Source organism: Pocillopora verrucosa, chromosome 1 (assembly GCF_036669915.1).
Source record: "Pocillopora verrucosa isolate sample1 chromosome 1, ASM3666991v2, whole genome shotgun sequence".
Lineage (NCBI taxonomy): Eukaryota > Metazoa > Cnidaria > Anthozoa > Scleractinia > Pocilloporidae > Pocillopora > Pocillopora verrucosa.
In genome coordinates, this window is record NC_089312.1 from 7,456,772 (window position 1) to 7,470,314 (window position 13,543).

General features: G+C 38.1%; 2 protein-coding genes across 2 annotated transcripts; both read right to left on the reverse strand.

The window, feature by feature from the left end:
• Positions 1-3,996: 3,996 nt before the first annotated feature.
• On the reverse strand, positions 3,997-4,510 carry LOC136280070 (uncharacterized). Its single transcript, XM_066164696.1, has 2 exons — positions 4,416-4,510; positions 3,997-4,372 (listed from the first exon to the last, which is right to left on the reverse strand). Exons 1-2 carry the CDS (start codon positions 4,508-4,510, stop codon positions 3,997-3,999), a joined length of 471 nt encoding a protein of 156 aa, XP_066020793.1.
• A 1,322-nt stretch (positions 4,511-5,832) lies between these two features.
• On the reverse strand, positions 5,833-6,843 carry LOC131786934 (QRFP-like peptide receptor). The gene has a single exon (XM_059103994.2). It carries the CDS (start codon positions 6,841-6,843, stop codon positions 5,833-5,835), a length of 1,011 nt encoding a protein of 336 aa, XP_058959977.2.
• Between the last annotated feature and the right edge of the window lie 6,700 nt (positions 6,844-13,543).

The following is a 13,543-nucleotide window of genomic DNA, read 5'->3' on the forward strand; positions in this document are numbered from 1 at the left end:
TTTTGTCAACCATAAAAACATCGTTTGTGGAATAATTTATGGTCAACACAATTCGCCCAATTATTTCCTGACGTATTTAGGTAAGACAGTAGAAATATTGGTATCTGATGACAAGAACTTTTATATCATGGGTGATTTTAATATAGATCTACTCGAGTGTGAATCATCTAAAATAAGCCAGGAATTTTTTAATCTCTCTTCGAAGCTGTTATCTTATTCCAACAGGACAAACCGAAGCGCGTTCATAGAACTTCTGCTACGTTGATTGACAACATCTTCGTTAACGATCCTCGCAGACATCTCGCTAGCGGAGACATTATTTCTGATATTAGTGATCATTTTTCGCAGTTCTATATCACAACTTCAGAGAAAGATAGACTTCAACAAGTTAAAAAATATAAAAATATGTGACTAAGATTCTCCGCTGGTCGCTTTCACGATGAGTTGTCTGAAGTTGACTGGAATCGAATAATTGCAAATGGAACGAATTCTGTGAACAAATTGTTTTCATCGTTTTACAACAAATATAATACCATTGTCAACAAACACGCCCCCATGAAAAAATTATCTACTCGCAAAGCAAAGCAGCTATCTAAACCTTGGATAACTAATGGAATTAGAGCGGCGACTAAATTTAAAAATAAACTATATGCAACTGGAGACAAAGTTAGGTAGAAACACTATAGAAATAAAATTTGTATACTGATACACTTGAGCAAAAGGAGATATTATGATACATTTTTCGAAAATAATATGAGCAACATGAAAAAAACCTGGCAAGGAATCAATGAACTTTTACATCGACGGAAAAGAAACTTAAAAGTCATATCCGCACGAAAGGATTTTAATAGTCGCAACAAAATTGTAAAGGAAGGTTCGCGGATACGTTATTAATAAACACCTTGCAACAGCCGGAAACAGACCTGCTAATAATCTGCTCATTCCCCAAAAACGTCGTCTAAACTATGTTGATAAGTGCAAATCTCCAATTTCATCCTTCCTTTTCAACCAGTTTTACCCGAAGAATTATTGCCAGAAATATTACTTGTACCGAATGATAAATCTTATGGTTTATACTCCTCACCTACCAAACCTTTCAAATGTTCAAGTGCCGTCATAGCTCCTGAACTTATCCATCAAAACTCAAAATTGCTAAAATTACGCCAATATTTAAGAGAAATGATGATACTGACGCAAACAACCATAGACCTATCTCTTTACTTTCAAATTTTGATAGAGTATTTGACAAAATTATTTAAAACAGATCGACGAGCTATATAAAGAAACACGAACTTTTGTATTCCTCACAACACGGCTTTCGTAAGGAGCATTCAACCCAACACGCAATATTAGATATTGCTAATGATATACAGACAAACATGAATCAACGATTGCTATCCAGTGGAGTATTGATTGATCTTAAAAAGGCTTTCGAAACCGTCGATCACGCAGACTGGCAAGACCATGCAATTCCTTTATTTCTCGAAGCTAACGTGTTTCAAATAACTTTTCTTTATTATGAGTCGGTATCATCCTTAATGCACGATATCAATGATGATAAAGCCCTAGAAAACATGTTGAATTTATTTCAGAAAACTTCTAATATTCACTTATACAATGCACGATCGTCTACGTCTGGAAAGTTCTATGTTAAAAGTTCGAGACTAGAAATACAAAACAATTCTTTCTCTCGGCTCGGAGTAAAGCTGTGGAATAAGATACCAAGCTATATAACAGACCTTCGAAAGAAAGCTTTCAAAAGAGTTCTCCGCAAATTGCTATTTGATATCTTGGAAAAAGAGGATAACTATTTTCAAGACCCCATGATTAATTAAAAAGTAGGTACATAGATACACTTGCTAAGGGTTTAAATGTCTGCTTTTCTTTTTCTGTGTTATCATTTGGGAGTCAATGAGTCCTTGTCTTCAGATGTTAGATAATTTCTGTTATTCATGTCCTTGTGTTGCTCCGCCACAATTAGCTTTCCAGATATTTGTGGGGCAAACTATCTCACTTTCCTTTTTTGTTCAAAGGGCATTGAATAAATTGAGTGAAATTGAGAGAATATCAGCTAATTTCTTCTAGGCACATGAAGGTATGGATGTTAATATATTTCCTTAAAATTTCGACTGGCGACAGTCCTTTCCATTGTTAAAGGTTATTTTAATTTTCTGGCATCGAAAGAGCGTAGAGACCTTGTAAACATGCTGTCAATCATTATTATTACTAATCATTTTACTGTGGTTATTATTATCATAAACATAAAAATTATTAACGTTTTTTAGTAAAAGTGCACGGGACCAAACGTGCCTATAATTAACTGATAAAGGGGGTAACAGGGTAATTTAGTATTACCAACTGAGTTGATAACGTAAATTGTCCACCGTAAAGGGTTTCAAAGCTGACGTTCCGACTTTCTTAGCCCTTCGTCAGAGTGAAATATTTCTATCAATTACAGACATTTTATTTCAAAGTCAACAGATTTCTTTCCCTCTTTCTCGTGATAGTCTGTTGTAATAGTGTAATCTCCAGTATAGCAGCGCCACTCTATCGAACGAGCCATTGGATAACATATTTTGAAAATAGAACATTTTACATGTTAAATCTCGATAAATCAATAAAATTTATTCAAATCCTGTGTGTCTGTTGTAGTTTCTGGCGATTTCTGCCCTTTTAAGCTGGCTTTACCATCAGTGTTATTCCTGACGTTTAAATATTCATAGTTCGAATTATTTATCGTTGTAAGTCGGCCATATGTCGTTCCCCATACTATTCCTTATAACGTGTTCTAATTTTCAACGGTTCCTCTCGTAACTTAACACCGAGTCATACAACGCCTGACGCTTTCATGAATTAATCGTTGGCTTTTTCTCGAGAAGTGAGCTTGGGCTGCCCACGATATAAATTTTTTCGAGTGACCTAGGAGGGTCTCAATGGGGGTACTTCGATAACACTAAAGAGTTATTTTTTTGACTGTATAACATTAAACAGTTAATTTTCAGCCATTTTAACACTAACATTAAAAAATTTCGTTGTAACATTAGTTTTTTCCCATAAACAAACAAACCACACCCTAAAAGAGGACATATCTATGTTGGGCCTATGTTTATTGTCTCAAAGAGGTTTTTTTGGCCATTTTCCAACAATTCGGGATCATTTTGAAATTTCGAAGAGTGAGGAAGATATCCGAAAGTTGCCGAAGATTTCCGAAAGCTGTCGAAGATGTCTGAATGCTGCCGAAGATGTCCGAACACTGCTGAAGATGTTCAAAGACTGCCAAAGATGTCCACTGAGACCGCCAAAGATGTCCACAGACTTAAGACCGACGATATTTGAAGACTACCGCAGATTTGGCTTGTATAACTCATAACAATTCTATTCTTAAAGCGCTTTTACAGCGAGGATTCCCCAACCGTGACCACTTAGAGAGAATATATTAGTAACAAATCAGATTACGATATTCAAATCAAACAGCCAATGGGATAGAACATCGAAATAAACAGTAAAATTAAGCAAATTTACGGACTGTCATCCGTTGTATGAATACCTCAGTATGATTGGTTGCCTTTGTGAGATGGTCCCAGTTGGTGTATCTGCACTGTAAAAAAAAAGAGATAAATACGAAAATTACAAGGAAAATGAGAGTTAACATATATGAGTGTTTAAATTTGACTAGTAATGAATGCAATAACAGAATATTCTTTTACCAATAAGATCGGCTACAGTGCTCACAATGTATAATGGTCAACAATGGTCAACCTGCTGAACGTTATGTCTGTATCATTATCCGCATCGCTCTCCGAGTCGGTGTCGATTTCATCCTGTTGCTCGGGGAGGTATGTCAAGTCACCAACTGCGACAACTCCGAGCATGCTTTCGTCAACAAAGGTGATTCTCGGTACTTCGTTTGTAGCTCGTGGAATATTTGTATCCTGGTCGACTCGTTCTTCATTGTCTGTCCCTGGATCATCTTAAACATCCTCTTGGAATGTAACTCTAATACACGATGGCGTACTGGAATATACAGCTGGCGGCAGGGCTCTCGCTTTGTCTTTTGTTGATTCGCTTCTTACCGTCCTTGACAGGTCGATACCTGTCAACCAATTCCTTCATGGCTGCCTCAATGTTGGGGTCAACGTAATCAGCTGGAGGAGGTTTCATCAAATCTACGTCCCGTAACTCCACACTGGATTTAGACACTGGATAATAAGACTTCTCAAGTGTGAAGTACTTCGCACCCCACTTCGTTGTTCTCTTTAAAGATTCCTTTAAAATTGTTCCAAAGTCTTGAGCATACTGAAGAGCGGTGAAAGTCTCGTTTTTGAAGTAGGAGACTGCATCAAGGTTCTCCACCTGAGTTGTTAGCAGCGTACGCAGGTCAATGTCACCAAGATAGTCCTCGTTTACATTCTTATAGCTGTTCCATACCTCTTTCGAGAAGCACCAATGACTCCTGTGTTTTGCTGGAAACAGTTCCTTCAGGGCCATTTATTGTTGCCGTTTCTTTCATTTTATAGTGCTGCCTTACTTCAGCGACTGTGTTTTTAATATAAGCATTTACAGATGAAACATTGGACACAGCATCTTGAAGAGATAATTGGACCGCGTCGATCGCATGTGCACCAATTCCAAAACTATCATAGAGACATTCGAGGTTGCGAAGAAAGGACACTTTGCCAGTAAGCCCAAAAGCTAGTTTGATTGTTTCAGCAGCTATATCGGAAACAAAAAAAAATTCTACAAGGAAAAGATTGCATGAAATTGTGTAAATGAGCAGCTTTCTTCAGTTCCATCAACGGTTCCTTCATGGCCAGTACCCAACAAGGTCTCGACTGTTGCACTTAAGGGATTAAAGGTCTTACAAGAATCTGAAGAATTCCGCAAGAGTCGCTCAATCGAGGCTACAACCATATAACCCTCCAACCATATAAACATACAACCATATAACCCTCCAGCTGCGCTAGTTGCAGCCAAGTATGCTGATTGCCGCAGAACATAAAGAGATTCAACACTTGTCACGTCATTGGAGTAGCTTATCTGTCTCAGCCTACTACCGATGATAGCCACTCCATCGTACTCTAACTCCAGCTGCATTATGCTTCTCTGCTCATCATCTGCACACAAGAGGATATCCTTACTTGCCACACAGATGGAAGTTGATTAATTTAAAGGTGGGTTAATCTGGACAATTTGTTTATTCAGTTCTCGACTTGTGCAGCTAAAGATCTCAGATGTGTCGTCAACCGCTTCTGTAGAAATAGACCTGTACCCACAAGTGACAATCTGAAACGACTAGGCTACGAGAGCAAATCAGCTCGCGATTTTAGGCTTCCGGGGATGTACATGTTTAAAAAAAATGTTGTAGAAGAAAAATTTTCATCCCCCCCCCCCCCCCCCCCCACAGAAAAATGATGGTCCGTCCCTTATATCCACAGTCTTTCTTTAAACTTCAGTCGCAAAGTAATAAAACCATGCCCTCGAGACCTGGCGAAGAGGAGCGAGAATCCTAAAGCTCTCCCTTCAGTTCCTTCCAAGATTTTCGTCGCTAAGTGTCACTCTGTAGATCTGATTTACCCCGTTACCCCCTAGAATCAGTACGCTTATTCTCTATACTGCTCTCTATGAATTTACTATGATGCTTACAAGGAGAATTTGTTTAACAATCAAGATCCTCATTAAATGGCGAGCATTTTTCTTTTCACTACCCGAATATTGACTTCAGGAGAGATACTGTAGATAAAATTAGTCTTCTAGTCATTCTAAGAGGTTAAGAAACAGTGGCAAGCGTTCAATGGATGTACAGCCCTTTTGGGTCTCCCTGGGCTATAATATTCAAGCGACAGGGCCCCTACTCACAAGCGGAGTAATCTGTGTGGGACGTGAGGCCTTGCTCGTAGCATTCCCTTTCGACATAACCGCGGGGGATACTCGACACTGCCTGGTGGAGCAACCAAACGGTAGCAACGCCAGCATATGCCTCCTGAAACGGTCACTCTGCAAGCTGTATAACACAGGATTGATAGCAGAATTAAAAGTGACCAAGACGATGCTTGTCGTTTGTACGGCAGAGTACAGTTGCTGTGTGCTGAATGAAGAGAAGACGTACACTACTAGGTTGGGTATCCAACAGATCGAGTAAACCACGCTTACGGTGACCACTAACCGAGCGGACTTTCTGGTGTAACGTAGCTTACTCTGTTGGACCATGGTCGAGGTAACCAAAGGACGAAACCACAGCTTGTAAACCAGCTTAGAATACAAGTAACTCATGATGGAAATCGGTAGAACCCCGTACAACACGGTGCATAGTGGGCTGTGAACTTGCGGGAAACTCGCTGTGGGCCATTGGAACAGGCAGAACTCGCTAACAGGGTCGTAACGTACATAAAGGAAAAGGGGTAAGTTCCATGAAGCGGCGAACACCCAGCCCAATACAACAACACATTTTAACTTGGCGGTTGTTACCCGCTTGCGCTCGTCGTAGGGGAATTTAATAGCGAGATAGCGCTCTACTGCTATGCAGACGAGGGAGAAAGTGGAGGCGAGCGCACCGACCCATACAAATGCTTCCCCTGTGAACCACCGGCAAACCACGTCACCGGATCTTCCTTTCGGATGCTCGAACAGCAGTGGGAAGATATAGCGCACCGCGATGAAAATCGCAACAGTTATATCCGAAGCCGCTAGGTTGACCAAAAGATAGTTCATAGGGGTGCGCATTATTCGGTTGTGGTAGACTACCAGGCAAACCAAGGTATTGCCGGTGAGGTCCGCAATTACCAAGAAGCAGAAAGCGGCAGTGATTCCAATTTGGGCAGCCTCTGAGTATTTGTAAAGGGACATCTTTGTAGCTGTATTTCTGCTCAAGAATGAGAACACAGCCTTACGTTAGTGAAATATGTAGCGTGCATGCTACTGGAAAGTAAAAAAGGAATATTAATTTCTGACATACGATAATCAAACGTAATTTCGGATATTGGACTTAGCTTGTGCAGAAATATTGAATATAGGCAAGCTATGGTCTAAGTACTTGTACTTTTTTATTTTTTTATTCAAAAAACTTCACTCAAGCTTATACTTACTGTTCATCAAAACTGAAACTAAAATTTTCAATTTAAGCCGAATTTGACCACTAAAAGGACAGTGTGCGCTTCATACTTGTGATTGGACAGTGTAAAAGGTCAGTACGCATCATGTACACACGCTGTTGTCGCGTATTTCTTGGAGTCAACTTCGTTGTTGTTGTTTTTTTCATTTTTATGAAAATTTATAACCGACCGACACTTGGATCTTCTACGGTCCTTTTTCTATCCTTTCGATTTGTGACGCACATCGCTCTCAGTTGGCCTTCGTTTCCTAAATATTGATCGAGTGTTTACTCAATCAAAGTGTTCGTAAAACTTGACAGCGATCCTCGGCTTCTTTGAGCTGCAAATTTTTCTATGGTCATTAAGTGAAGTCCAAGTAAATATTCCTTACACCGAAAATAGACTCCAAGTGCTCTCAGTTACAAGCTGTAGTTTGAACCAGCAAATACTGTCTCTTTACCAACCGTTTTACAGTGAAAACAATGCTGGATATCGTAGCTAATCTTGCTCTCCTAGTTTTTCTTTCCATAGGTTTTGAAGAGGAGACGTGCGTCCAAAATCCTCCATAAAAAATTCGGCTTAATTTCCTTGAGAGCTCGATTGCCTCGGGGCAAAATGAACTGTCGGTTTTTTTCAGTGACTGTAATATGTAGTGCGAGACCCTTGAATTTTGCTCACAGTGTCTTTTGATCTCGTAATGTTCCGTTCTCTCTTGGCTCGGGTTGACAATCAGCTTTTTGTCTTTTGTCCTTACGAGGAGAGCAACAACAACGGCAAAAAAAATGTGTCTATTGACAGTTCATCGAAACTTCTACTGTAATTTGATTATTTGATAAATTATTGCTTTAAGGACGTCTGTTTTATTCATTTTGATGATTACAATACGAATTCTGAAGCCAGAAATCGGCTTAAAAAACTGTTTAATGCCATCCCTTGATTGACGACCAACTGGTGTTATTCATTAAGCTTTGAACTAAATATCTATAATGATGATTGCTGTGGTTAATTTTACTAATGGCAAGAAAAATGTTGCTATCGAAACCATTCTTCACTGGCACATTTCACAAACATCTAGTCTTTATAAAAAGGAAGAAAAAAAAGAAAGAACAGATTAAGAAGGAAAGAGAAATATACCCCTTACTTATTTTTAAAAGCTTCAGTATTCTATTTTCTTGAGATTCGCGGACGAGATGACAGCCGAGGTTTTTTAGTGTTCATTTTGTGCATTGGCTGAAATATAAGCCAATATGCAAGAGATGCCCACATATCCTAATCACAGCTATCATTGAATACTCATGAATCATGGACAAGCGATGCAGAGTGGGTTCCAATTAATCGACAGGTGCATATTTTTCATTCAACGTATCTAAATTCATCATTGGATATCAAAGACTGAATAATTAATATTTTTTCACATCGCCTTCACTTGTGTAACCAAAAACCCTTGAAATTTTCCTTTAAATTGAGAAAAAAACACTCTTCAAGGCGAAACTAATAAGAAAAGCAACAACGGTCTGAGTACATGCCCTTCGATTCACGATCAGCACAAAAGCAAAGTGCAGCCTACCTAACAAAGTTTGAGTAAAGTGCACGACTCTCCCATATATATTTGACGAAACATTGAGTCGTTTAAGTCTGAAATCTGATCATTTTTGATAAACGCTTAATCTTTGAAATCCAGTCAAATTAATTGCAACCAATCCACTTTTTGACACTTTGGACATTTCAAATTTGTTGTTCAAATTTTCAGGATGCATGCGTAGGTAATTATTGAAGGGTCTTGAAGAACATTTTAGAGACATCATGACATTGTGTCAATGGATTTGTTGTTAGTAGTATTTTTACCAACTGAAAAGGCATATGAATATGAAAGCGATCATCGCAGTAATGAACACTACCTGAACAGTAGTGAAAATAAAGCCTTATTCACTGCTCAAGAAGTGTTCATTACTGCAAAGATCGCTTTCGTATTTACGTCTTTATCCGCAGTTCAAATATATGACTTTCATATATTCACAGTCGTCTGAATAAGCATATTTTTACTTCTGCTTAAGCAGTGTTCATTATTAGCTGCGAAGATCCCTTTCATAAACATTTCTTGGCCCATTCATATATATGACTTTCATATATTCATAGTCATTTATTCATCACTTCACGGGTTTCTTTCGAAGTAACATAATAACTAGCTCCCATTTGGCTTGTTAGCTTAAGGGTTGGTAGAGCACTGCACCGGTATCGCAGAAGCCATGTTTTCAAATCCCATACAGGCCTGATTTTTTTCAGACCTTATTTTCACTACTGCTCGAGTAGTTCTCATTACTGCGAAAATCGCTTTCATATTTATTTCTTAATCATCAGTTAACATCTATGATTTTCATGAATTCACAGTCATTTGAATAAGAATATCCTGCGTTCAACGTTGTTATCCGTGAAAATTTTCTTTTCTCTTTTTGCCGCGGCAATAACTTGAAAAAAAAATGTTGAAATCGTTGAGAACAGAAAAAAAATGGTAAAAACATGCTAATTTTCGCCACAGAAAAGTCTGTTCCAAGAGAATATGAACTCTTCTCTATTTCTATCTGGTCTCTATTACGTTTAACACTGAGGAGTTGCACAACCCATTGTTGCTCAAACAAGTCCTAATAGTACATCGTTTAGAAATGACTTTTCAAAGAGGACACTGAAATAGTTTTAGATAGTTGCGTCTATACCTTACCTCAAGCTTTGTTAACTCTTGTAAAGAATGCTCTGGTTAAAGTTCTGTGCGCAAACCTTCCCTATTTCGTTTCTTTGGCAAACTTTGCCCTCAAGTGCACCTGTCTCGTTACCTGTCAATATTATAAATGACATACCGTTTGTTTTTTTGCAAAGATTTTTCGCCGTTTGGGGCTATGGTGATTTATCGATTTTCTTGCTGTATTTCCATGTCAAACAAAGATTCACTAAAAAAATGGATTTGAAGACAAACTCTTAAAACCAAGATATCGAAAATTTACGGTCAAATTTGTTGTCTTTGAAAAATTCACCCGTGCTTATTAACACCAAATTGCACTCGAAATCATGTTATTACCTACACTGATATGACACTCAGACCGGACCAAACTTGTTTATTTTAAGTTTTCCAGATTTGCTTACACAAATATGGTAAAATGCGGACCGATTAAGAACCAATCAAAACGCTCGGATTTCCTTGCCATATAATAATACATGTGTGTACTTGTTGACAGAGGGGGAGGGCTGGAAGGGGAAAATATTTGACTAGAGGTCAAGACATACAGACCGAACGCAGCGGGGTCTGCGCTTCACGGCTGGGTGCCAAATACTTTCCCGTCCGGCCCGACCTAACTCAGTCATTAGTTATCGCACAGCTCTTTAGGGCCCTGCTAACGCCATCGCGTACAGCCCTCACGCGGGGATTTTTGTCTAAAGTAGTTTCAAAAGCTCAGTTTAAACGTATATTTGCTAGAACTTACTTATTATTTAGGTTTGAATATGCACAGATATATCTAAATATATATATATATTTTTTCTTTAATTGAGAGTGAAATTTCGGAACACGCAAGTCGGCAAATAACAACAGAGGAACCAAAGAAAGGTTTGTAAACATGCCAGGCGTAGTAATTGATGTTATTATAAGGTGAGCAGAGAAGAAAATCCTCAAGGAGTAAACGAAATGGACAGTCCGAGTTGTGAAGGTTTTCACACTCAGTTAGTATGCAACCTTACTTAAGGTAATAAAAATCAAACACAACTGAGTTGATAACGTAAACTGGCCACCGTAAAGAGTTTCAAAGCTGACGTTTCGACTTTCTCAGCCCTTCGTCAGAGTGAATGGACGAAACTTATCCCTTTAATAAAAGGGGTATGTTTTTGAAGACACTATGGAGCTGGGTCGGTAGGGGAGTACAACAAAATCATTTGGGTTTTATCAACTTAGTTGATAATGTAAATTGGCCACCGTAAAGAGTTTGAAAGTTGACGTTTCGAGCGTTAGCTTTTGTCAGAGCGAATGGGGAAATTGTGCGTTGTGTTTATATGCAGAAAATGGAATACGCTATTGGTGGGAACGTGGTAACAAGAAAAAAAAACATTAGTGGAATGGAAAGCGTTCTTTGATACCTTGGGGTTTAAGAGGGCCGATTTGTAAGATAATATCAAATATTCGCACTTTTTGAAAAAATAGATACATTGGTGAAACAGGAAGACGACCAAGAGTGGCAAGAGACCGATTCCGAGCACACCTCGGCGACGTAGAAAGGAAAGACAAGGACACATCCAAAAGAAAAAGCGGCAAAACTCTAGAACAAAAATTTACCTTTCAAATTGGCGCTCTGTTGGCAGCCGGATTGACACGCACACCGCTGCCCCTGAAAACCACGTGACCCTGCCTCCCATCCCTTCCGAAAAAAATAGGAAAAAAAACGGGTCCCTTAAAATGAGTAAGCGTCAGCGGGCTGTGTGAAATACGTTTAATATCAAGCTTATATGCAATAAGAGAGCGCCGCTTCTATAATGAAGATTACCTTAACTGCTTATGTGGGTCTATGGTGATTTATGCTATCAATTTTATAAACATTTTATTTCAAAGTCAACAGAGTTTTTTCCCTCTTTCTTGTGACAGTCTGTTTTAATAGTGTAATCTCCATTATCGCAGCGCCACTCGATCGGACGAGCCATTTCATAACATGTATAATTAAGGCTTGTTTATAATCCTCTACACCCCAACATCAGTATGTATATTCTCCATACTGTTCCTCATGCCTTTCCAAAGGTGCTGACAAGGAGAGTTTGATGAACGATCAAGGACTGCTTTAGTTGGTAATCTTTTTCCTTATTCTCTTGACCTTAATGCTTAAAAAGCAATGCGTAAATTTTTTCGTTAACTGCATTAAGCTTGATGGAAGTTGTTCATTCCTTTTTTTGACGTAAATAATCAACTGGACTTTGTGGAAATGGTGCAAGGAAGATGAAATGAACGTAAACTTGACATTATAATTTTTTTGTCAATTTAAATTTACTAACCATCTTCAGTTTAATGTGATATGCTCGGAAGAGTTGGAGTGGGTTCTAAATTAACGTTGAAATAAGTCAACGAGAATTTTGTCGGCGAAGATCAGAAATTTTAATCATATATTAACCAGAAAGGCAAATAAATAAACTAATGCAACGAAACAATAACAGAAATTGAAGCGGACCAAAAACTGGGTTAAAACAACAAGAAAATAGCAAAATTCTCTTGAGTAAACAACTGACTTCTGCAAATGAAATGTTCATGTCCCGCCTCACGCTTCATACCTCTTTCAGGCAAAGGTCAACAAATATAAATTTTAACTCGCATATTAGTTCAAAAAAGCGGAAAAAAAAAGCGGAGTAAATTAATTAAAACGAAATACGGTTGGCGCCTTGTTATATTCACGTCAATGAACAAGATATCAGTAAAATAAAAATAGAAACTCGACAACTTCCTGTTGATTTAAGTCGAGAGCTTGTATTGACCATTAAATGAAAATACAACAATTCTATCTAACTACATGAAAAATGGTCTATATAAACACCGGCTGGCTCATATGGAGGCACCGGAACTCTTAACAGAAGCGCAGCATTAAAAACATTTTTTTTTTCATCTTCAACATCGACTGATGGCAAACCTTTTAAGATGCTTTTCATCTCAATGAATGAAATTTTCGATGATTGATTTTCCTTCAGAATAAAAAAAATTAACGAAGAGCCGCAAAGAAAGGAGACAGCTCCGTTTTTTCTGTTATTAATCTGTTTGATATTTTATTCTTCTGCACTCCCCCGTGTGTGTGTATGTGTTTTTTTTTTCTCTTTGCAGCGACGATCTCATACTTTACATACGTTGGCTTTCCGTAATATATATGGTTATCCTGGTTCCATTTCCAATTAACAACAATAATTTCTGTCGGAAAAACTAAGGGAATAACTAACTTTCACCACGCTTAATGCATTTTACGAAAAGAAAAAAAGGGAAATAGAAAAAAATTTCCTTCCTGATTCAAATTTCAAGCTAAACGAATAAAAACATAACCATGACACCAGGTACTTGGAAATTGTGGAAAAAGGGAAAACAAACTATTTTTTAATAGAGCCATATTTCTTTCTTTCCACCGAAATAGAAACGGAAATTGAATCTATGGGGACAGAATTGTAGTGAAGAATCCAGCAGCTTAGCTGCGGGATGAACTCTTTAATCCTCCGTATTAACAACGCACCGCAAAAAAATATTTCCTTTAAAGAACCCTGCTAGACCGTAAACCTATGACGTATGGAAGAGTTTCCAACTGGGAAAATTACGAACAAAATGAATCTATTTGCGTATACGAATGATTGAAATTACCAATGACATTAATGCATTAAATAAATAATTTAAAAACCTAATATATATACCGCCTCCGCGAAAATAGGATATTTGACGTCTAAGGCACTAACAAATG

Coding starts and splice junctions, on each gene's coding strand:
- LOC136280070 (XM_066164696.1), bottom strand. CDS start 4,510: ATGAAAGAAACGGCAACAATAAATGGCCCTGAAGGAACTGTTTCCAGC. Junction 4,373..4,415: donor GAAAGAGGTATGGAACAGCT/ATAAGAATGTAA, acceptor CATTGACCTGCG/TACGCTGCTAACAACTCAGG.
- LOC131786934 (XM_059103994.2), bottom strand. CDS start 6,843: ATGTCCCTTTACAAATACTCAGAGGCTGCCCAAATTGGAATCACTGCC.